The sequence below is a fragment of the Palaemon carinicauda genome, chromosome 1 (genome assembly GCF_036898095.1).
Source record: "Palaemon carinicauda isolate YSFRI2023 chromosome 1, ASM3689809v2, whole genome shotgun sequence".
In the NCBI taxonomy this organism is placed as follows: Eukaryota; Metazoa; Arthropoda; class Malacostraca; order Decapoda; family Palaemonidae; genus Palaemon; species Palaemon carinicauda.
In genome coordinates, this window is record NC_090725.1 from 48,958,564 (window position 1) to 48,984,311 (window position 25,748).

Consider the following 25,748-nt stretch of genomic DNA (forward strand, 5'->3'; position numbering starts at 1 on the left):
CGTAGTGAAGATTACAATGGTGATAAGTGTCACGACTGATACAGTGTGCCCACATGTTAAGGATGGATGGTGGGAAGGGAGTGAGGAAGGCTTGAGACGATCCTGTGGGGGGAGGGGGGAGATTGAGAAAGAGGCAGAGAATTAGATGGTGAGATAAGGTCAATCATAAGGAGAAAAGAGGTTTGGTGGAAAAGGATGCCTTTGATAAAAGGCAATGGAGAGGGCCCACCAAGCAATCAACCCCTTAATGTGGGGATAACAGTGGGAAAGAAGGAAGGATTGTAGTTTGTTCGCAGAATTACATTTAAGAGAGTCTAATTAACTTTTTATAAGCTCATAATAATTTCAAATAATAAATAAGGCAGCAACTTATGCAATGACAAGAGTTACATACATGTATTTGATCTCAGGGGGACTTGAAGGAGATAAACAAAGCCCATGAAGATTAAGTAGACAGCTGCCAAGCCTACCCACAATCTAAGACGGGCATGAAGTCGCATACTGATTCCCACTTGTGTCACACCTCTTTGTAAAAGTTGCAGAACCATCAACACAGACATTCTGAGCAGTGTTTCGGATTTCAATTATTACCTGAAAATTAAAAGACAAAATTATAAAAATAATCTTAACAAATATAAAAATTTTGAGAGTAACTTATACTTGTCCAAGCTACATGAACTGGAGTCCTCTAAATATGAGTACGACTTCACCTCAAGATTCAAAGGACATTGAATCGTTAACGAGGTAATTATAACTACCGAATGGTGACGCAGGTATGGTTTACCTACCTGTAAGTCACCTAAACTAGTCACTTTCGACCTTAGGCATGAGACTCAAGTTTAATGTTCTAATGTGGATACAGAAAGTCCTCAACTAACAAACTTGATATGTTCCACGAAGTTGTTTATAAGTTGAATTTTGTTAAATTTTTGCCTAGGGTAAACTTCACCTAACTCACGTGTCTACAATTTTCCGCTGCAAAGGTCAACAAATATGATATTTTCATTATAAAATCACAAATTTTAAGTAATTTGTATTTTTCCTAACAATACTTACCTCGAACTACTTTCTTAAGAGTATATGAGATCTCCTCCCAACCAACCAGAGTTTTGTGTAGTTTACCTTAGTCCTGTTTTCTATGAGGGGTAACCTCAGGTGGAGTGGAACACACCCTGAGGCTATCCCCAGGTCAGAGAGCATGCTTGCTCAGTTCTCGATCTCCAGTAAGTTCTCTGGTCGCGTCGTGATAACATCTCGACGCTCTCTCCTTACCCAGTGCGACCCTTTGTGTCCCCGACCCCCCTTTTGTGTCTTACGCGATCCCCACGTGGACCCATTGTGTTCATTCCATACCCCTTCCTACCCATATCTTCTGTGTTCATCGTGTAGGGGCAGCTTATGTTCTCCTACAGCCACGTGTCCGGAGTGCGAGTCATAGAACGTGGTGCAGTGGGTGCGCTTTGGCACCAAGAAAAAGAAGGCGTCCAAGAGGTCACATAGGAAGAGTATACAGTATAGCTTACGTCCCTGACGTCACGGCAGAAATTTCAAAACTCGCTCCAATCGCCGATTTAGTAGCCAGGTGTACCACCTGTGCACCCTCTAGCGAAGTACCTGGAACCATTCCGTGATTCCTCAGATCTTCCATGCCCATAGTCTCTAGAGGGGAGGAGGGTGGGAATTAAATTATATATAACTAACGGGTAAGTATGTTCAAAAACTTATTTTGTAATGAAAATATAATTTTTAAACATCTGACTTACCCGGTAGTTATATATATAGCTGATTGACACCCTTGGTGGAGGGTCAGAGACAGCCAACATTGTTGGAATTTTACTTAAGAGTTAATAAAACAAGCTTAAGGATTCGTACCTGATAAGGAAGCCGACTTTAATGATTTCCTGCCTCATTATGTCTGCTTTCCTTATGAGATCCAGCGATCCTACCAGGGAGCTGAAGACCTCTAGGAGCTATCAAACCGGTGTAAATACCTCTTTGTGACAGGACCTCCTCCAATACCCGTGTTCTGGGCACTCTCAAGGAACAAATTGACCACCTGACTAAAATCAATGATTGCAGAAGACTGTTGCAATCTCCACAAACAACCATAAAAATACAAAAGTTCCAAGAGAAGAAAAGGGTATTAGGATTATGGGAATGTAGTGGTGGATCCTTTCCCCACTACTGCACTCGCTGCTATGAATGGTCCCAGAGTGTAGCAGTCCTCATAAAGAGTCTGGACACAGTTCAAATAGTGTGAAGTGAACACAGATTTACTCCTCCAAAAGGTTGTGTCCATAATGCTCTGCAACGATCTATTCTGCTTGAAGGCCACTGAAGTTGCTACAGCTCTAACCTCATGTGTCTTGACTTTTAAAAGCTTGAGGTCTGCCTCACTGCAATGTGCATGAGCCTCTCTTATTAAGTCTGATGAAGAATGAAAGGGCATTCTTTGACATCTGTAACGAGGGCTTCTTGACCGAGCACCAAAGAACTTCCAAATTGCCTCGCAACTCTTTCGTTCTGTCCAGGTAGAACTTCAGGGCTCTTACTGTGCACAGGACTCTCTCAAACTCCTCGCCAACCACATCCGAAAGATTCGGAATCTCAAAAGCCTTGGGCCAAGGTTGAGAAGGGCGTTCATTCTTGGCGAGAAAGCCTAACTGCAATGAGCAGATAGCTTTGTTATCTCGAAAGCCAACGTTTTTACTAGACGCATGAATTTCACTGACTCTTTTAGCTGTCGCCAAACTAACCAAAAATAGAGTCTTCATCGTGAGGCCTTTAAATGAAGTTGAATGCAAGGGCTCAAACCTGTCACTCATAAGGAACTTCAGGACTATATCCAGATTCAAAGCTGGTGAATCCTGGTGCCATTGCTTTGATGTTTCAAACAATTTGAGAAGTTCCTGTAGGTCTTTATCATTCGAAAGGTCCAAGTTTCTGTGCCTGAATATGGCCGCTAACATACTCCTGTATCCCTTGATGGTAGAGGATGAAAAATTGCGCTTCCTTCGAAGATATAAATCTGAGCTATAGAGATACTAGACGAGGAAACAGAGTTGACTCTGCACCATTCTCTAAAAACCTCCCACTTGGATTGATAAACCCTGATGGTAGAAGTCCCTCTTGCTCTTGCAATAGCCCTAGCTGCCTCCTTCGAAAAACCTCTAGCTCTTGTGAGTTTTTTGATAGTCTGAAGGCAGTTAGATGAAGAGCTTGGAGACTTTGATGGTACCTTTCCAAGTGGGGCTGTCTGAGTAAATCTACTCTTAACGGAAGGCTTCTTGGAGTGTCCACCATCCATTCCAGTACCTCTGTGAACTATTCTCTTGAGGGCCAAAAGGGGGCCACTAGAGTCAATCTGGTCCCTTCGTGTGACACACACTTTTGCATCACTTTGTAAAGGATTTTGAATGGTGGAAATGCGTACACGTCCAGATTGGACCAGTCTAACAGGAAAGCGTCTATGTGGACAGCTTCGAGATCTGGCACTGGGGAGCAGTAAGTTCCTAGCCTCTTTGTCTTCGAGGTCACGAATAGGTCTATACAAGGACGACCCCAAAGTCACTATAGGCTCTTGCAGACTTCTTGATGGAGTGTCCATTCTGTTGACAGAACTTGACCTCTCCTGCTGAGGCTGTCTACCATCACGTTTTTCTCCCCCTGAATGAACCTTGTTACAAGGATTACATTCTTCTCCTTTTCCCAGATGAGAAGACTCCTCGCAGTCTCGTAAAGGGACCTCGAGTGGGTTCCGCCTTGCTTGGCAATGTAAGCCAATGCTGTGGTGTTGTCAGCATTGACCTGCACCACTTTGTTCAAAACTGACCCTCCGAAGCTTTTGAGGGCCAACAGGACTGCTAACAGTTCCTTTTGGTTGATGTGGAAGCTCTTCTGATCCTCTGTCCACAGCCCCGAAACTTCCAACTTGCCCAGTGTTGCTCCCCACCCTGAGTCCGAGGCGTCAGAACACAACACAAGATCTGGGTTCCTCTGTTCTAAGGGGTGACCTTCTTGATTTGGCTAAAATTAGTGCATGGTGCAAAATGATATTTTAATTATAAAATAAATTTTTGAATATACTTACCCGGTGAATATATAATAGCTGCAACTCTGCGGCTCGACAGAAAACACACTCAAAAAACTCGCAAGCGATCGCTATGAAGGTTGCGGGTGTGCCCACCAGCGCCAACTGTCGGCCAGATACCACTCTTGCATGTAAACAAACCCTTCAATTCTTCTCGTCCCGCTGCGTCTCTATTGGGGAGGAAGGGAGGGTCTTTAATTTATATATTCACCGGGTAAGTATATTCAAAAATTTATTTTATAATTAAAATATCATTTTTAAATATTTAACTTAGCCGGTGAATATATAATAGCTGATTCACACCCAAGCGGTGGGTAGAGACCAGAGTTAATTAAGTTTACAGCGTATAAGCTAAGAGTTTTTTTGACAGTTATCAATATAACAAAACCAAAACATATAGGTACCTGGTAAGGAAGTTGACTTAGACGATTACTCTGCCTTGTAAGTCTGTCTTCCTCACGGAGCCCAGCGATCCTCTTAGGATGCTGAAAGACTCCCAGGAGCTGAAGTATCAAGGGCTGCAACCCATACAACAGGACCTCATCAAACCCCTAATCTGGGCGCTCTCAAGAAATGACTTTGACCACCCGCCAAATCAACCAGGATGCGAAAGGCTTCTTAGCCTTCCGAACAACCCATAAAACAATATTAAAAACATTTCAAGAGACAGATTAAAAGGATATTGGAATTAGGGAAGTGTAGTGGTAGAACCCTCACCCACTACTGCACTCGCTGCTACGAATGGACCCAGTGTTTAGCAGTCCTCGTAAAGAGTCTGGACATCTTTCAAGTAAAATGACGCGAACACTGACTTGCTTCTCCAAAAGGTCGCGTCCATGATACTTTGCAGAGATCTATTTTGCTTGAAGGCCACGGAGGTTGCTATAGCTCTAATCTCGTGCGTCTTAACCTTAAGCAAAGATCGGTCTTCCTCACTCAAGTGGGAATGGGCTTCTCGTATTAAAAATCTGATAAAATATGACAAAGCATTCTTTGACATAGGTAAGGATGGTTTCTTAACCGAACACCATAACGCTTCAGATTTACCTCGTAAAGGCTTAGTACAAGCTAAATAGAACTTAAGAGCTCTAACGGGACATAATACTCTCTCTAGTACATTGCCTACGATCTCTGATAAGCTAGGAATATCAAAAGATTTAGGCCAAGGACGAGAAGGCAGTTCATTCTTGGCCAGGAAACCAAGTTGAAGAGAACAAGTGGCTTTTTCTGTCGAAAAACCGATGTTCTTGCTGAAGGCATGAAGCTCACTGACTCTTTTAGCCGAGGCCAAGCACACTAGGAAAAGAGTCTTAAGAGTGAGATCCTTCAGGGAGGCTGAATGTAAAGGCTCAAACCTGTCTGACATGAGGAACCTTAGGACCACGTCTAGTTCCATCCAGGAGTAGCCAAACTACGTTCCTTAGAAGTCTCAAAAGACTTAAGGAGATCTTGTAGATCTTTATTGTTGGAAAGATCTAAGCCTCTATGCCGGAAGACCGAAGCCAACATGCTCCTGTAGCCCTTGATCGTGGAAGCTGAAAGGGAGCGAACCCTTCTCAGGTATAAGAGAAAATCAGCGATTTGGGCTACAGAGGTACTGGACGAGGATACAGATACTGACTTGCACCAGTCTCGGAAGATTTCCCACTTCGATTGGTATACTCTAATGGTAGAAGCTCTCCTCGCTCTTGCAATCGCACTGGCTGCCTCCTTCGAAAAGCCTCTAGCTCTAGAGAGTCTTTCGATAGTCTGAAGGCAGTCAGACGAAGAGCGTGGAGGCCTTGGTGTACCTTCTTTACGTGGGGCTGACGTAACAGGTCTACTCTTAGAGGAAGACTTCTTGGAAAGTCTACCAGCCATCGAAGTACCTCGGTGAACCATTCTCTCGCGGGCCAGAGGGGAGCAACTAACGTCAACCTTGTCCCTTCGTGAGAGGCGAACTTCTGCAGTACCTTGTTGACAATCTTGAATGGTGGGAATGCATATAGGTCTAGATGAGACCAATCTAGAAGAAAAGCGTCTATATGTATTGCTGCTGGGTCTGGGACTGGAGAGCAATAGATTGGAAGCCTCTTGGTCATCGAGGTTGCAAAGAGGTCTATGGTGGGTTGACCCCAAGTCGCCCAAAGCCTCTTGCACACGTCCTTGTGGAGGGTCCATTCTGTAGGAATTACCTGACCCTTCCGACTGAGGCAATCTGCTAAGACGTTCAAGTCGCCCTGGATAAACCTCGTTACCAGGGAGATGCCTCGATCTCTTGACCAAATGAGCAGGTCCCTTGCGATCTCGTACAGTGTCAGGGAGTGGGTGCCTCCTTGCTTGGAAATGTATGCCAAGGCTGTGGTATTGTCCGAGTTGATCTCCACCACTTTGTTTCGAAGGAGACTCTCGAAGTTCATCAAGGCCAGGTGGACTGCCAAAAGCTCCTTGCCGTTGATGTGCATGCTCCTCTGACTTAAGGTCCACAGACCTGAGCATTCCCGACCGTCCAGGGTCGCACCCCAACCCAAATCCGATGCGTCTGAGAATAGAACGTGGTTTGGTTTCTGAACTGATAGGGGAAGTCCCTCTCTTAGACTGATATTGTCTTTCCACCAAAGCAGGCATGCCTTTACTGTTTCGGAAATCGGGATTGAGACCGCCTCTAGCGTCTTGTCGTTTTTCCAGTGAAAAGCTAGATGGAACTGGAGAGGTCGAAGGTGTAACCTTCCTAGCGAGACAAACTGCTCCAGGGATGATAGAGTTCCTACTAGACTCATCCAATTCCTGACTGAGCAACGTTCTCTCTTCAACATCCGTTGGATTACGAGCAGGGCTTGATCTATTCGGGGGGCAGACGGAAAAGCCCGAAAAACTGGACTGCGAATCTCCATCCCTAAATACAGTATAGTTTGGGATGGAATCAGCTGGGACTTTTCCATGTTGACCAAAAGTCCCAATTCCTTGGTCAGATCCAATGTCCAATGCAGATCCTTCAGACAGCGATGACTGGACGAGGCTCTGAGAAGCCAGTCGTCCAAGTAAAGGGAGGCTCGGATTCCCGATAAATGGAGGAATTTTGCCACATTCCTCATAAGCCTCGTAAACACGAGAGGAGCAGGACTTAGGCCAAAGCACAGGGCCCGAAACTGGTTCACCACATTGTCGAAAACAAACCTCAGAAAAGGTTGGGAATCTGAGTGAATGGGGATGTGGAAGTATGCGTCTCTTAGGTCGAGAGAGACCATCCAGTCTCCCTTTCTGACCGCTGCTAAGACTGATTTCGTGGTCTCCATGGTAAACTTTGTCTTCGTGACAAAGACGTTCAGAGCACTGACGTCTAGCACCGGTCTCCAACCTCCTGTCTTCTTCGGTACTAGGAAGAGGCGGTTGTAAAACCCCGGTGATTGAAGGTCCGAGACTTTCACCACCGCTCCCTTCTCTAGCAAAAGAGACACTTCTAGTTTCAGGGCTTGTCTCTTTGATTCCTCTCGGTAATTGGGAGAGAGATCGATGGGGGAAGTCGCTAGAGGAGGTTTGTGTACAAATGGAATTTTGTACCCCTCTCTGAGCAACCTCACAGACTGTTGGTCTGCGCCTCTCTTCTCCCAGGCTCGCCAGAAGTTCTTGAGTCTGGCACCTACTGCTGTCTGAAGCTGCGGGCAGTCAGACTCTGCCACGTGAGGACTTGGCTCCTTTCCTCTTTCCTCTCTTTCCCTCGGCACGAGTACTTCCCCTGCTGGGAGCTCTGCCACGAAAGGGCGGAATAAACCTGGACGCCGGAGTGTCTATCCTTGGTCTTGCAGAAAAAGAAGTCGAAGGAGTCCCTTTGCGAGCAGAGGACGCTACCAAGTCATGGGTGTCCTTCTGCACGAGCGACAAAGCTATGTCCTTAACCAAAAGTTCAGGGAACAAAAACTTTGATAAGGGAGCAAAGAGAAGCTCAGATCTTTGACAGGGAGTAACTCCTGCCGACAGAAAAGAGCAAAGAGACTCTCGCTTCTTAAGGACTCCTGAAGTAAAAGAGGAGGAGAGCTCATTGGATCCATCGCGGATGGCTTTATCCATGCAGGACATAATGAGTAAGGAGACATCTCTATCAGCCGATGAGATTTTCCTACTTAAGGCTCCCAAACACCAGTCAAGGAAGTTGAAAACTTCAAAAGCTCTAAAAATGCCTTTCAGCAGATGGTCAAGGTCCGAGGATGACCAACTAATCTTCAAGCGTCTCATGGCTAGGCGGCGGGGAGAGTCTACAAGGCTTGAGAAGTCGCCCTGGGCAGAGGCAGGGACTCCCAAACCGAGAACTTCTCCCGTGGCATACCAGACGCTCGATCTAGACGAGAGTTTAGATGGGGGGAAGGCAAAGGCAGTCTTCCCCAAACTCCTCTTGGTTTCCAACCAATCGCCTAAAAGCCGTAAAGCTCTCTTGGACGAGCGAGAGAGTACAAGTTTTGTACAGGTACGCCTAAAACAAACTCAGACGGCGGCGAACGAGGAGCAACAGAGACGAAGTGTTCGGGAAACAACTCTTTAAAAATTAACATGACTTTCTTAAAGTCCATAGATGGCGGAACTGTTCTTGGTTCATCAATATCTGAAGGATGATCCTCAGGCTGAGGGTCAGCAACATCCTCATCCGAAAGTTCCTCATCTGACAACTGATGAGAAACAAGCAAAGGGGTTGGCAATGCTTGACACGCAGCGTCCACCCGCACTGGTGCATAAGTGGCGGACCAGGACGCAGCGTCCTGTAACTGCTTGACAGTCTGTGAACTGTCAACAACAACAGGTGCGTGAGGACGCACAGCGTCCACCCGAGACTGCTTAGACCGCCTAGTCTGAGCAGTCAAAACAACTCTAGACTGCGGAGGTTGACGCTCAGCGTCAAAACAAGTCAACTCCGATGGTTGGCGAACGTCCTGAACGTCAACGGGCGCATCAGTAAGTTGCCTAACGTCCAAATGCGGCTGAAAATCCACACGAGACCGCATCGAGTGTGGTTCTAAACTAACTGCTTGACGTGACTTGGCTTCACCAGCGTCAACAGGACGCACAAATGAACGTTTGGGTGGCTGAAGGCCAGGATCTCGATGAGATAAACGGCTAGGCTCAATGGAAACCTTATCGGCATTATAGTCTTCCATAAGGGAGGCAAGCTTACACTGCATGTCCTGCAGTATAACCCATTTTGGGTCCACGGGAATGGGTGCGGTAACCGACGGGGTTAGCGTCTGAGACGGCACAACTTTGCCTTGCTTAGGCGGCGAGCAGTCATCCGATGACTGCAACGGGTCCGAACTGTCCCAATGACTACATCCAGGACGTTGGACCTGTCCTGAAGGGACCGACTTCCGTTTAAGAGGCCTAGAAACCTTACTCCACGGTTTCTTGCGTGAAAAGCCTTCGGAAGACGAGGAGAAAATAGGCTCTCTCGTCTTATGGTAGTCGCGATCTTGGTGAGATACGCCTGATACCATAGAGGGAACGTCTGTTCGCTGATCAAGGCCTCTCGAACCCATAAGTCGTACGACATTACTTCTCCCCTGGGCTTGGGAGCTTGCAAGAGGTCCCGGACTAGGTGAACGACAGGCACGAACAGACGAACCCTCGGTCGCAACACTGTTCACAACACTTTGCGCACTAATCACTTTCCCACTTTCCGCCGTGGCACTATGACACTTAAGTTCCTTCACGTCAGCCATGAGTTGATTACGATCAGTTGCTAACGCTTCAACTCTTTCCCCCAAGGCATGAATAGCACGTAACATGTCTTGCATAGATGGTTCCTGAGTGCTAGAAGGGGGGTTAGGAACAACCACTACAGGGGAAGGATCAGGTTCAGGGGCATGTGGAGAGGAAAAATCTACAGACCTAGATGAACTCCTCCTTACCCTATCTCTCTCTAGCCTACGTGCATATTTATCGTATTCGAGCCAATCGAATTCCGAAAGGCCCACGCATTCCTCACACCGATCTCCCAATTGACAGGTTTTACCCCGACAATTGGAACAAACAGTATGTGGGCCGAGAGAAGCCTTTGGAAGACGCCTATTACAGTCCCTAGCATTACACTTTCGAAATCTAGGTACTTGAGAAGGGTCAGCCATTTTGAATTAGTCAAAGAAAATTCCAAAAACAATCCAAGTCATCAACAAATAATCTGATTCAATAAAGAGTTCAAGAGTTTATGTTGAGGAAAAAAACACCTGCACTGCGAAAGCTCAAACCAAAATGAAGTACTTCACCAAATATGTTGAGAAAACTCCAGGTTCTACAGCGAGTATGAATACGTCTTGTCGTCAACGTCGACAGAGAAGAATTGAAGGGTTTGTTTACATGCAAGAGTGGTATCTGGCCGACAGTTGGCGCTGGTGGGCACACCCGCAACCTTCATAGCGATCGCTCGCGAGTTTTTTGAGTGTGTTTTCTGTCGAGCCGCAGAGTTGCAGCTATTATATATTCACCGGCTAAGTTAAATATTTAAAATTATGGGGTATGAAGTTGAATCCTAACAAAACTCAAAAGTATGATTGTAAGTAGGTCAAGGACAGTGGTTCCTCAACATCCAGTTTTCAGTATTGATAATGTTTCTTTAAATTTGTATGACTCTTTTAAGATTTTAGGTGTGATTCTTAACAGCAAATTTACTTTTGAGAAACACATTACGTCTGTGTCTTCTTCAATTGCACAAACTATTGGCTAATTGAGAAAGTCTTACAAGATTTTCAGTGATCCATCTATTCTGAAGAAGTGTTTTAATTCTTTCATTCTACATTGTTTTGAGTATTGTTCTCCTGTCTGGTGTTCAGCTGCTGATTCTCATCTTAATTTGTTGGACAGAAACTTACGGTCTATTAAATTTCTTATTCCTGATCTAGATATTAATCTTTGGCACAGTCGTTCAATTAGTTCATTATGCATGTTGCATAAGATTTTTCATAACTCTGACTATCCTTTATTTTCAGATCTTCCTGGACAATTCCATCCTGTTCGTAATACTAGGCAGGCACTTAATTCTAATAGCCAGGCCTTTTCCATCATTAGGCTCAATACTACACAGTATTCTAGAAGTTTTATTCCAGCTGTTACCAAGTTATGGAATGATCTTCCTAATCGGGTAGTTGAATCAGTAGAACTTCAAAAGTTCATAGTTGGAGCAAATGTTTTTATGTTGACCAGGCTGACATGAGTCTTTCTATAGTTTATATGACATATGTTTTTGACATTGTTAATAGTTTATACAGGACATATCTGTTTTGACGCTATTACTTTTTTTAGAATGATATATTGTTAATTTATTCTCATCATTTATTCATTTCCTTATTTCCTTTCCTCACTGGGCTATTTTTCCCTGTTGGAGCCCTTGGGCTTATAGCATCTTGCTTTTCCAACTAGGGTTGTAGCTTGGCTAGTACTGTAATGATAATAATAATAATACTAATAAGAGAGGAAAACAGAGGTGCATATAGCAATTCTGATTTCTGAAAGGGAGTAACCCCAAGAGACTGAAACGAACACATCTGAGCTCTTTTCTTAAGGATCCCCGCTGAGAAAAGCGCTGCCAACTCATTAGATCCGTCTCGTAAAGCTTTATCCATACAGGACATGAGGTGGATGAGACTAGCAGTGTCACCATCTTTAAGGGCAGAAACCTTTTTCCCAAAGGCTCCCAGAGTCCAGTCGAGGAAATTAAATACCTCGAAGGCTCTGAAGATGCCTTTGAGAAGATGATCCAATTCCAAAGTTGACCAGAAATTTTGGTCCTCCTCATGGCCGACCAACGAGGAGCGTCTACTAGACTTGAAAAATCTCCTTGGGCAGAGGCAGGAACTCCCAAGCCGAGAACTTCTCCCGTCTCATACCAGATACAAGATCAAGAGGCCAGTCTAGTCGGAGGAAAAGCGAAAGCTGCCTTTCCTTGGTTCTTCTTAGACTCCATCCAGTCTTCCATCATCCTTAAAGCTCTCTTTGATGACTGAGACAGAACCATCTTGGTAAAAGAGACTTCTTCGACACCTTCCCAAGTGTAAATTCTGAGGGTGGCAAACGTGCAGCAACAGGCACAAAATAATCTGGAAACTCATAATTAAAAACTCTCATGAGTTTTTAAGATCAACTGAAGGACGAAAGGACTTAGGATCTTCTCCTGATAATTCCTCAAATGATTCAACAGGGGAAAGGCGATCATCAATGTCTTCCTCTGACAGAGCTCTAACGGAAGTAGCGATGTTGTGTTTATCAGGATACATTTCTTTAAGGTTCTGACTTCTGGCGTCAAGAGACCCCAGATCATCGCGTCTGTTGCTGCGTTGTTCTAACGATTGACGCTCGGTAAAACGCTCACGATCAAAGCGATCAGAACTAAGGCGTCCTTCACCTCGACATTCGATTCGACTAGTGTCATCACGAAGTCCGAGGCTCTCATGCTCATGTCATGCCTCACTTCGTGACTCCCGGCATCACGTAAAGTTGTTCGACGCTCGGTGTCACGTTCTGTTTGACGCTCGACGTCGCGTCCTGCTTGACGCTCGACTCCGCGTACCGCTTGGCGCTCGACGCCACGTCTGGCTGCTTGCCGCTCGACGTCACGTCACGTCCCGATAGACGCTCGACATCACGTCTTGCTGGACGCTCGAGGTCACATCCTGCAGGATGTTCAAAGTCACGTTTAGTTGGATGCTCGGCGCCTCGCTCTGTTGGACGCTCGACGTTATGTCTGGCCGCTTGACACTGTCACATCTGGCTACTTGACGCCTGGCGTCACGTTTGGTTGCTTGACGTTCAGAGTCAAGTGGAACACTCTCACGACATTTAACGGGGGAGATGTAAAGTCGTTCGTCGTCAAGATCCTCTCGACTAATAGCCTTACGCTGCTTGGCGTCCAGAAGAGAAGCTTCCTGACGTTCAGGATCCAGGCATGCTACTCTTTTGTTGTCCATAGGTTGATAACTTTGCATAAACGAAGAGAGTTTCTGTTGCATCTCTTGCAGCATATTAAAATTCGGGTCAACTCGTTGAGATACAGGAGACGTCACATCTATCACGAGTTCGTTATCCACGCCGCTTAAAGAACGCGCAGAGCGTCCAGAGGACGATAACCAGTCTGACAGCGGAGGTGGAGCATGAACCGAGGTCATGCCCAGTTCAGACAACTGACCAGCAACTGGGAGAGCTGGACGTTTCTTGGCAGTATCCTACGTCCTTAAAGGACGTTTGGCAGGATAGCTCTCTTCGGTAGAAGGAAAACGGTCCGGACTGCTCCAGTGACTACAACCAGGAGCTTGCGGTGTCATGATAGGACGCTGATCGACCTTGTCCATCTTCCTCTTCAGAGGTCTGGAAGCTTGATGCCAGCCCCGTTAGGGTGCTGCGTCATCCGAAGATGATGAAAACACTTTTACCTCACCTTTCCTATGGTGAGGGCGAACGTCCTGGGAAATGTCAATAGGAACGCTGAAGGGACGTCTGCTCGAGAGCTAAAGCCTCTCGTTTCCTTTCGTCGTTCAACATTCCTTTTCCCAGGGGTTGGGGAGCTTGGAAGAGGTCTAAGACTGGGAGAACGACAGGCCCGAGCAGGCACACCCTCCACTGCACTAAATAAATTCACTGCACTTTTAGCACTGTCACATTTTAATTGCTTTACATCGGACATCAATTGAGTTCTGTCCGCAGCAAGCGATTCAACCCTCACGCCCAGAGCTTGAATAGCCATCATCATATCCTTTAGCGTAGGTTCATTAGCAGTAACAACCACTACAGGGGAAGGATTAGGTTCGGTGACACGAGAAGAGGAAAAGTCTCTGGAAGAACAAGAACTTCGTCTAAGCCTATCTCTCTCAAGTGTGTAGCGGTCAAACTCTAGCCACTCACTCTCAGATAAAAGAATACATTCGTCACAACGATCCCCCAACTCACATACTTTACCTCTGCATTTTACGCAGATAGAGTGGGGATCAATAAAGGCTTTAGCAAGCCGGGTCTTACAACCACTCACACACATTCTATAAGTTGAAGGGGGGTCGGCCATTTTGAATATTTATAAGAGATGACAAACAAGCAAGGGTCAAAATATCAAAATCCAAAAGTAATTTATGAAAATCCAAACGAGCGAGAGTCAAAACCAAATTATTGTACATCACCAATGTAAACAGCAATAAATCAAGTTAATAGCAAGTAGAAATATCCAATGATGTCGCCGGCTGCGGCGGCAGGGAAGATCTGAGGAATCATGGAATGGTTCCAGGTACCTCGCTAGAGGGCGATTGGCGCGAGTTTTGAAATTTCTGCCGTGACGTCAGGGACGTAAGCTATATATATAACTACCGGGTAAGTCAGATGTTTAAAAAGTCCTGTTTCATATTGCAAATGTCATCTTGCTTAATGCATTAAATTATATAATGCTGTTTTATTACAGTATTAGTTAAGAAAATTTTATCAATCATGCGACTTACAATTAGTGTTTGGTCCAATAAACAATAGAGAATGCTGCACCTCAAGAAAGGGGAAGAGAGAAGAGGTATAAAAGGGCCTATCGATCTTACCTTTTATTCTAGATTCCGTAACAAATGCTATCTTAGACGAGATTTTTCCCATCCCATGGAAGAGCTACCCTTGCTATACGATCTGATGAGCGACTACCACCCTGCCACGGATAAAAATATCCAGAGACCTACATGTATACTCTCATATGCAATGGGCAATGAAGGTTGTCTGTCATTACCAGACTGCTGTCTTCACAAACTGTGCCACTGACAGGTTCTTCCTGAGAGTTAGGATAGACCCGGTCAGTCTGACTTGGGCCGCTTGAATCTGGAAAGGTTCTCTCCTTGCTTGCTGAAAAAGCATGTCTGATTGTCCCACAATCCCAGCAAGAAACAGTTTTCTACGATCTTTTCTCTTGTAACATCCTCCTAGTACAGGAAGGAAAGTCATCCTGGTCCCCGCAGTTCGCTTTTTCTAGCGAAGAGATGAAGAAGGAATTGAGGTTGTGAACAGGTAGGTTGTAGATCCTAGCTACAAACTCCTGCAAAAAATGATGGAGACGTTCTTCTAATCTTCAGAATGACTTGTGATAGGAAAATTCATGCTATTTTCCTTCTCACTTTGCTAGGACTAGGCTAGTAGGAGACATCTTAATCAGACAAAACCCTATTTGCCGTAAGCCCCATAGGCTCGAGCAGGTTAGTTTGAGAGACCCAAGGACTTCCAATATATTTTATACAGCTTGAGCTCTCTAGGAGGGCAAGACTGACTGTCCCCCGTTCCTCATGAGTCTTGTCGATTCTTGCAAAGAGTCCAGGCCTACAACCTAGTTGAAACTTGGATCGAGGGGTGAGCGGTATCCTTCATCGCAGACACTGAGGAGATTCCCCCAACGAAGGAGGAAAACAGCTGATCCAGATGTTATTCAGCATGTGGCCACTTAGTAGCAGTCAAGGTCCTGTTAAGCCTCAAAGTTGTCAACCAACTCTTGAGAAAACAGCAAAAATGGGTAGCCTAAATGAGCAGAAAGGTATCAGCATCTAAAATTCCTGGACATGTTGGAAAGCGTTCTCAAGTGATATCGATGGTCTGGGACTGGAGAGGAGAATATTGGAAGTTTTTTGTTCAACTGAATGGTGAGCAGGTTCAGTAAAGAGAAAGAAGCCTTTCTGCCACGATGTCTTGTTAGGGGTCTGTGAAACAGAGACCCAGGTGTTGACGCAAGTCATAAAAAGAAGTGTTGTCGTTTATCAACATTACCGAGTACTTTACCAAACTCATTTGAAAAGCTAGCTAAGGGCAACACTGCATTTCTTCAGTGTTTCCCCAAGATGGGTTAGATATTCTGGTGGATTCCCATTCCCTCAGATACATCTGTGGACAGCAGATACCCTAGAGGTGAAGAGTTCCAGTGATGAGGTTCATCATGCAGCTACCAGAGTAGATCGTCCTATATTACTGTTCCTACAAAACCAAAAGATAATGGAGATGCTGGTTGCTGATTAGTGATGCTTCAGAAACTACTGGAGTGGTTGTTGGGGGAGCCACCTGGAAAGAACTAGCTTCTCCATTAAGGAAAGAAGTACATGTATCATCAACGAAAGAAGTCTCGGAAACAGTTGTCACGGTCGCTCGGAATATTGTTTGTACATGAACAGATGTGCTGCCTCTGTCACTGCAATCGTCAGAAGGGGACACTGTTACTGCTGTCATGCTTTTAGTATTCCCAGATGTTCTATCCTCTGCTTGATACACTGAAGGAACTTTCCCTGATATACTATAGGTCGTGGCAAAAGGAAAGAATTCTGACTTGATCCTAAAGCAATTCTTACAGAGGAGGACCCTCCTCTGCTTGGAAGCCTGAGAGAACTTACTCCAAAATACCATGATCTACGATAAAAAGATAGAAGTCTGACTTGATGCTATAGCAACTATCATGTAGCAGGGCAGAGGCAATCATAAAGATCCTTCAGTTGACAAACACAGACGAGAATACTCAAAAAGAGACAAAGTAACAAAGGAATTCTTATGACGAACTGTACACTGCTTGCTGTTTCCATTTCGAATGGTGTCTGGGAAACAACTTGTTCAAAGTTGAGAGATCGATGACCAGTCTTCAATTCTCCATTGACTTCTCCATCTAGAAGAGTTAACTGCAGGAGTCTGGAGAATTGTCTAGGATATCTTCTTCAGTCGTCTCCATTTCTGCCAATGGGGGATGAGATTTGGCAGATATCAGGTGATATCCAAAGGTCAGTTAGAAAACATCAATGTTAGAATGAAGGGAACGTGTAGTAATTATCCCAAAGGACTTCCATCCCCCAGTTCCCTGATCTGTCATTATTACTTACTTAAGGTCTAGACGGGCATACGTTGACATGCGGCAACTGTAAATAAGGAAAAGTAGACTTCAACGTCCCCCTATCCCTTTGCTGGAACGGCCAGGTTGAAAGTGCAAAGGGCAGAGCATTGTCTGTGCCTTTCTAGAGGAAAGAGACTAGACATTCCAAATTGGACCTGTAGGTAGCAGGAGTCTTTTTCAGCCCCAGCTTAAAGGTACAATGAAATTCTCAGAATCACTGCTTTTGAAGTGCCTGGACCTTTGGCAGGTACCTGGTTGATGAAAGATGGAGTCCTGCTTCACCTTCTTCCACTTCTCACATATGCGGGAATAGGACTATAGTCTCCAACATCCGCGCATTCAGTGAGGAACGTGGCTCCTCCTATCTGACTGCATAACCATGCAAGAGGCCATGGTATTCCCTTTTCTTCAGGGTTCAGGTGGCTTACTGGTAGCCGACTGGTGTGGCAAGAAGGTCCTGGTGCCTGACAGGATAAAGTCTGAGTACCTTATCCTTGCCTTAAGGCTAATTACTAATTATGTCCTTGGTTGGGGTGCCGCATGCATCTGCACTGCCCAGTTTTCAAACGATGTTGTTGCTTTGGAGGCTGGCAATGAAATCACCTTCCGTGGTGGGAGACTTAGGTGACAATAATATTGTGCCCTCATGCATGAGACTATCTCAGGGTCTTTGTCATCTACATAGGCTCTGTTGGTTCGATCGGTTGAGTCTGTTGATCCAGAAGGTACAGGGTCTACGAAGAGCATGGGAAGCAGAACTTATTCAATTAGGTAAAGAGTAGGGACTTCTGTCAACCAGAGATCTAGGAATTGACTATTTCTAACCTAGCACAAGTCAGTTCTGATTGTAGCAACTTAATAGCAGCTTTGATTCTTGTGCCACCAAAACTCATATCAATGGAAATCATTGTTTCCCTGACGACAGATATGGTTGCCTCCCGGGGGTCAATGAATTCATGAGTGTATCAATAACTTAAGGAATGTAGGCTCCATCTCATGATTCTCGGCTTCTGCTGATCCAGAATCAGGAATTAGATCAACAATATCCCAGGGTTCCTCTTGTCACACCAGGGAGGAGGTCTCGACACGTATCTCGACAAAATCCTTCTTAGTGTATTCGTAAACTGGACCGATAATATACCCAAAGCGATAATCTGTAGACAAAAGGGTGACAGATTGAAGGTTTAAGTCCTAAGATGCAATGAATGGCATCTCAATAATTGTAAGAGCATTCGAAGTGGTCCTGTAAAGTCACTGGCTTCAACCAAATGCAAGGACTTGTGGGAAAGCCAGGTGCCCTTAGGTATTGGATCACTGGAAAACTCATGACATGTCCAGTCTCAGAGCGTAAGAATATCTCAATGCATGGAAGGATCTGTGCGTATAGGGATATTTTAATACAACGTTGTAAAACACTGAAAAGCTGGCGACAGGTGCCCTGTGACTCAAACGCACGAGTACTTGAAGAGCAAGCGGGAGGAGTCCAATAGGGTGGTGTCCTATAGTGTGGTGCCTGATGTGTGATGTTCTATAGTGGAATGTCCAATGTGTAGTATCCTATAGTGGAGTGTCCCATGTGGTCTATCATATAGTGGGGTGTCTGATGCATGGTGTCCTATTGTGAGTTGTCTGATAAGTGGAGTTCTTTGGTTACATTGGGGATCCATTCCTACGACACATCAGAAGAAAGATTTATAGGCATAGTATACTGTATATGTATAATATACTTTAAAAAGAGAAAACAATCCCTTACCATTCGTAAATTACTGTACCCTGTACTGTATATACAAATACTTGCACCCTAGACAGAGTATACCTAAACTTATACACTTCTTGTAGACAATAAGTAATACAAACAGTATAACAATTCATTAACTTTCTGCACTCTGCAATCAGAAGTCTCCCATATGCTTTCCAGACATGTTGCACAGCACAGAAAAGGCACAAAGCTCTTCAAAAAACAGCAGCAATAAAATCCCAAATTCGTATTGTAAACAAAGATGGCAAAATAATGCTAAAATGACCTGTAAAGCACTACTTCACAGTGTTAGTTCTTTAAGGGAGCCCATTTATAACAGCGAATTGTCATAACTCAAGACCATCGTACCCCAAGGACCTCCTATGGTGAGGTGTCCGATGCATGGTCCTATAGTGGGATGTCCGATGTGTGGTGTTCAATCGCACCAAGTCCAATTGTGAAGGGCCAAGTGCATGAAGACCAATCAACTATGACATCATAATGATAAGCTCCCACGAAACATTTGAATGATTGAAGACATTAAGGCTTTCAAGAGGAAACTGAAGACTCTTATTTCATGAGTCTTTTGACAGTGACGATTTAACAGTAAATGAACAATACGCGATATGAAATGTTAAATACCTGTACTCTTTACGAACAAGGTAAAACGACAGTGAAGATCCTGTAGAGAGTGGGGTTCCCCTGCTGTATGGGACCGGAAAAGCAGCCATCAAATTAAAGTAAGATGATGGTGCATGTCTAGATTTAAATGACGAAGGCAACGCCTTTGATACCGATCGAGGAGCAAGTGCTCGGTCTCATACGAGATCAAGCATTAGAAGGTATGTGAACACCTGAGCTACATACCGAAACCACTCAGCAGTATGTAACATCCTCACATAAGCGAGGAGAGATCAATCTGAGATACACAATTATAGATGATCAATCATTTTTCTACGACGTTTTCTTCTTCGGGAGATAGGTAGCAGTGTTTACAGGTTCGGTCAAAGGCACTACGTTAAGTATGATAGCAAGAGTTGTGTGCGGCGACATTTCTTCCCGCAATGGGATAATTTTCAACAAGCATTCCCCCTGGTATAAAAAAGAACACAGGTGCAACAGTAGCGTGTGTCGGTATTTCTATCCATTAAGGGACAACTCTCAGCATACACTGCTTCCCTCTCACTCCCAAAAGAGAAAGAGAGAGAGGGAGAGAGAGAGAGAGATTGTCCAGTAAGGGGGAAAGAAAGGTGAGCTCTGCTTGTATGAGAGTTGTGAGCACCGATGTTTCTTTCCATTATGAGACAACTCACCGCACTTACTTCTGGTATGAGACCAAGCACAGATAAAAGGTTTGTGAACACCCATACCAAGTACCAAGATACCTCCCTAATGTTGTTCACACCGATGTTTCTACCCACTATGGGGCAATTCTCGGCACTCAGTCAAGAAGGGAGGTTCTTGGTACCACACTTTCTTTCTATTGATCTGTCTTTCTGGACTTCTCCGATGACGTCCTTTACTTATTCTTCTTCTAGAAGTAGCAACAAAAAATCTCTAACGAAAATAGGGCAGAGGACAGGGAGGAACTTCAAGGTCACCTTTTAAAGGGTCATACAGACCAATGATGACACTCCCACAGGGAAAGCAACCATAAGAACTCTATGAAGAGACAACACCACCAGGTGATATGTCCTTAACACCTTTCTGGGAATGGGAAGACACTGAAGCTAAGAAAAAAGACGGCTCCCCTCCCCTTCACAATCGATGGCAGCAAAACCTTCCTCTGTTAGAGCCAATCGGTGTCTATGGAATGCCAGCCCCTCAGGATTATATTAGCATCATTGTCACAAAGCTATACTGTACTAGCAATGGAATAAATAGCAAACAGTAATGTTATCTAACAGAAACGAGAATGTGGATATCAGCAGGTTTGCCCAGAAAACTATCACAGCGACAGCTATCAGGAAGCAGATGAAAATTCTTTCTTAAATATTTCTCACACATGGTGATCGGCCAACACATTAATCTAATAAAAAGCAAAAGAATAAAATAGATAGATGAGGATACATGCAGTACGCCTGTACTATCTAGCGGCTAAAAAAAAAAAGTGGAAATTCTAACAGCCGAGCTCTAGCTTCTATGAAAGTATACTGCTATTAAAGGACAAAGGTTTGTATCTATATATGAACAAACCCTTAGAGCAGTGGTTCCCAACCTGGGGGAAATTTGAAGCTTCCAGGGGGAAAATAATTACACTACAGTACCTACTAACTAAAACAAGCGGAAAATGTCCACATAGTACGTGCGGCAATTTGTTGTTAGCCATTCAATTGTGATATGATCATATCATTTCTCACTGACATGATATTCAAGGGGAGAATTGGAATATCATACCCATTTCTGAGGCAGGTGAGTGGGCATGAGGGCTGGGCGGGGCATGAAGCGGGATATCTGGATGGCTGAACTGGGTGCAGGGGGGAAATGACAGAAAAAAGGTTGGGAACCACTGCCTTAGAGGCTGTGACATGTCTGGCCATTGGCCAGGTTAGTCTAAACCATTATGATCTGCATCCATGGGCACAGTACCACTAAATCCAAATTTCACAATTTTTAGAGCTAATATTGCATAAGTAATCAATAACCTTTTCAGAGAAATCAGATGTTCCTAGTGTAGTTTAAAAAATATTTTTGGAGATTTAAGTGACTTGGATGGTGATATCTGTAAGAGATCAGCATTTTTCTAGTTATAAAAGACACAAGTAACACAAAAAGATAAACCAAAAAATCCACATTTCACAAAGGAAACAAACACAGGTATATGACCTAACCTAAGGTTCCCCACCTAACCTAACCTAAAATGCTTTGGCCTTACTTACTAGGTAAGGAAATGCCACATCTGTGACATCCTAGAATGCCAGGTCAAACTGCATAAGTTATCAATAATCCTTTCAGTGAAAATACGATGTGTTCCTGGTATATCTTTATGTTATGAATGGCTTAAAGAACTATAAATGGGAAACCCAGAAAGTTACTGAATAGTGTAAAGGACCGTAAAGGCACATAGAGAGCGTAAAAGAATGTAATGGCGGTCAATAAAGGGGCATAGAAAGCGTAAAGGAATGTAAAATAGGTCAATAAAGGGGCATAAAAAGCGTAAAATAATGTAAAGAAGGTCATTAAGGGGCATAGAAAGCGTAAAGGAACGTAACAGGGGTCAATAGAGGGGCATAGAAAGCATAAAAGAATGTAAATGAGGTCAATAAAGGGGCATAGAAAGCGTAAAGGAATGTAAAAGGGGTCAATAAAGGGGCACAGAAAGTGTAAAGGAGCATAAAGAAAGTCAATATATGAAGTTTTCCTGCCAGTGCTGTACCCATATAAGCTTTTGTTTCTCATGTGCAAGTAAAAAAATATCCCCGACATAATGACCCACTCAGTTTGCAAGTGTGGCTCCACCTATACCGCTTGCCAGAACATAGGAGCAGTGATATGATATTAATTTTACGAGTGCAGCGAGCCACGGCGGAGCAAAAACTATTAGAACTGTAGCCGAGATTGAGGCCCAATCATGCTTGGTATTGTCAGCTTGCATTATCACCTATGCTGGAAATCGCTAGTGTCCATCGCAGATGTACTACTAATCACTTTCTGATGAGTATTAACTGATAGATCCTAATTGGTTAAATTTTGGTAGACTCCCACCCATCCCTACACCCCCAATGGAAGATTGGACAGTGGAATCCCTATACCATAGGTCTGGTTAAATAAAGTTATGTCTGTATGTATCTCATAGGCATTTAAATCTAACCTAAGCAACGTCATCATAACTAAGTTTAGCGTAAGTTTAGCCTAACCCTAAAGAAATGTAAAATAACAGAGCACCACATATAAGCTATAATGCAAGAGAAACTTATATATTCACCCAACGGATCCCTGGAGTTTCGTTCCAGTTCGTGACAACTGGAGAGCTGAGACATGATGGTAGTGCAGGCAGGCAGGCAGGATCACTTCACTCTCCCTCTCTCTACTTTCACCTCTTCTTTACCCTGCGGCAATTCTTGGCCTGTGTGTTGTCATGGCAACCAGATGCTTAGTTATTTCACATCTGCAAGGTCTCGTAATCTATCCATTATTGTATTGGGTCGTAACCTCTGCAACGGCGCCCCTCTGTTGTTATTTTTTGCTTATATTTTACTTCTTCCAATGTTGTTTTAGACTTTGTTTAACATTTTATGGCTTCATATATTTTGTAAATGATAGTCTATGTTAAATGTATCCTCATTTTCTATTTAAAATGGTAGCAAGCTTTTTGTTGTCTTCTTTCTTTTCTGGGTGTGGTTTCATTAGTGAAAATGCACTCGTTATTAAGATATTTATTTTTTTTTGCAGTCTAGATAAGAAGTGCACCAGAGTTTCCTCTTCCTATTCACATAATTTGTACTTTTTATCAACATGTCTCAATCTCTTCTTTCACTGCAGGTGTTGGCGTGTGCTCTAAAAAGTAGCGCTGAATTTTGTCTGTTTCCATAAATGTTTTCTTCTTCCTTTATATGTGGTTTCCATCTATTGTAAAGTTATAACACACCTTTTTTTATACCATCCTCATATATTGATTATTCCAATTATTCCATTGCTTTATCCAGATCTTTGACATTGAAGAGGTCCATGTCCAAGTCCAGAATTTGAAGATATTGTTTGATTGTGTTTGCCCATTTCATATGTTGTTTTTCAAACATTTCAAGAAATATTTTTTCACAAATGCATTTCCGTTGTCTTTCGTGATATATTTCACATAGCTGAGTTTCGCTTTTATATATCTGGTGCAGTAACAGGGGGACCCAACATCTGATTTTAATGCACTGATTGGTGTATACTTTGGAGCTCTTAGCATTAATCTATAAGTTGTCTTTTCTAATATTTGTAACTCATCTATCTCCTTTTTTTAATATTTATTCTGAGTGTCCTAGAAAGCAGTTTCTCTTGTTTGAAATTGTTGTTCCTAGATATTTGATTGAGCTCACTACTTCGGTATCTTTAATTTAAGGTGGAGGAGATTATAAACTTATATATTATGAATTTAATGGAAACTGAAAAAGAGAAACTACAAAGGATAGAGAATATGGTATATAGTAAAATATTAGGTGTTATGTGTCATTAAAAGAACAGATAATACTACAATAAGGGGAGAGATATGGACATCTATGAAGACGAGGATGATAGAGGGGAAGCTGCAGTACATAATCAATACCCTGAATGGAAGAAAAGGAGATATTGATAACAGTAATCTGGGACATACACGAAAAAGAAGGAAGATGGCGGAAACCACCAGCAAAGTATCTGAAAGAATTAAACCTGGATATAAGGCAAATAAGAATGACCAAGACTGAAATCAAATCAGGAACCAGAAAGTGGGATACTGATGGAAAAGATTAGAAAGTAAAATTAGCTTAGAGATATAAATGTAGAAAGTTGAAGAAAGAAAACAAAGAACAAATATATGCCAATACATTTGCATTAGTAGGCTATTATATTTTAGAGCAAGAAAAATACGTTAAAACTAAACATAATAAATAAAAACAAAGAGAAGTTATAAATTGTATTTCTTTTAAATAAAGATTTTACTTTTTTATTTTTGCCAAGAATATGGAAAAGAAACAAATCAATTAATTGAGCAACAACAACATCGCGAGGAAGACTTGAAGGCATTGATAATATGATTTTTATTTGGTAAGAGAAGAAAATTTTTTTATACCTGATGTAGAGAGAAAAACAAAATTACATATAAAAAAGATAAACTCAAATCTTTAAATTATTAGAGGCGCCTTTGCAAAGGATATGTCTCGACTCTGAACCTGAGCCTGATTATAAATATTAAAACATTTACTATTTAATAACGTAGAGACCTAAAATGAAATAAGAGAAAAAGATATGAAAATATTTGGAAAACCTTCAATACAGAATACTAATAAATACGTTTGAAGGACAAGCAAGTACTCCCTACTAGGCTACCTTGCAGAAAAATTAGGACTGTGGCCAGTTTCTTGCAGAATAGAATATAAACAAAATAATGTTTTTTCTAACATCATATACTCTGCTGAAAATATACTAATCAGAGAGATAATGGAAGGTCATTTGAAGAACCCTTATGGAAGGTGCTGGAATAGCAGCATCGAAGAAAATCAAACATGGAATAGAAATAAGAAATGGGGGGGGGGGAGACTGAAAAAAAAAAATAAAAATAATTATAGAAAAGATCGAAAGAAACTATTGAAGAAGAGAAGAAAGGGATGAAAAAAAAAATTGATAGAAGAAAATGGCCCAAATCCTTACATTATAGAAATGTATATGGATAAGGCAATCGTTATAATGAAGGTAAAGTTTAAACATGATCAAACTAAAAGCAAATTTTAGGGGGAAAATACAAAGAAGATAATACAGAACATTTATTTTCATGCCCAAAATTGCCAAAAGCAAATTTTAGGGGGAAAATACAAAGAAGATAATACAGAACATTTATTTTCATGCCCAAAATTGCCAAAAGCAAATTTTAGGGGGAAATACAAAAAAAAAATAAAATAAATAGATAAAATAATACAGAACATTTATTTCCATGCCCAAAATTGTCAAAAGCAAATCTTAGGGGAAAATACAAAGAAGAAGATAATACAGATTTTACAGAACATTTATTCAAATGCCCTTAATTAGGAAAGTTAAAAGAACAAGATATAAGCGTGGATATGTCCCAAGATCATAGCAGGGAGCTGGAGGTATATGAAAGTAAAGCTATAAATCTGAAAGAAGAGTTTGAAAATAGCAAGCGTACCTCAATTGGTTGTCAAACTGATAACAATGTATTATCTCAACTGACTTCAACAAAATGAGATAAAAGTAAAACTTAAGATTTTCATTATGGTTTGTTTAAGGTTAAAGGAAATAAAACTAAATTATAGTATTGAATGTAAGCTACGAAGCTTTGAAATTATCTATTAATTGATCATTTTATACCTATTCAATTTCGTGTAATATGCAAATTCGTTCGCTGTTCAGTTTTTCGTTTAACAGCCCAGGACCTATTTTTGATGGAAGCAACA

General features: G+C 42.8%; 1 protein-coding gene across 1 annotated transcript in view; it reads right to left on the bottom strand.

Moving 5' to 3' along the window:
* LOC137648106 (45 kDa calcium-binding protein-like) overlaps positions 1-22,779 on the bottom strand; it is a 94,491-nt gene extending 71,712 nt beyond the window's left edge. Inside the window, exons 1-2 of the mRNA XM_068381043.1 lie at positions 22,580-22,779; positions 395-591 (exon numbers count right to left, since the gene is read on the bottom strand). Coding sequence (XP_068237144.1) covers positions 395-560 — 166 coding nt within the window. The 5' untranslated portion in view covers positions 561-591; positions 22,580-22,779. The remainder of the gene's footprint in view (positions 1-394; positions 592-22,579) is intronic.
* Between the last annotated feature and the right edge of the window lie 2,969 nt (positions 22,780-25,748).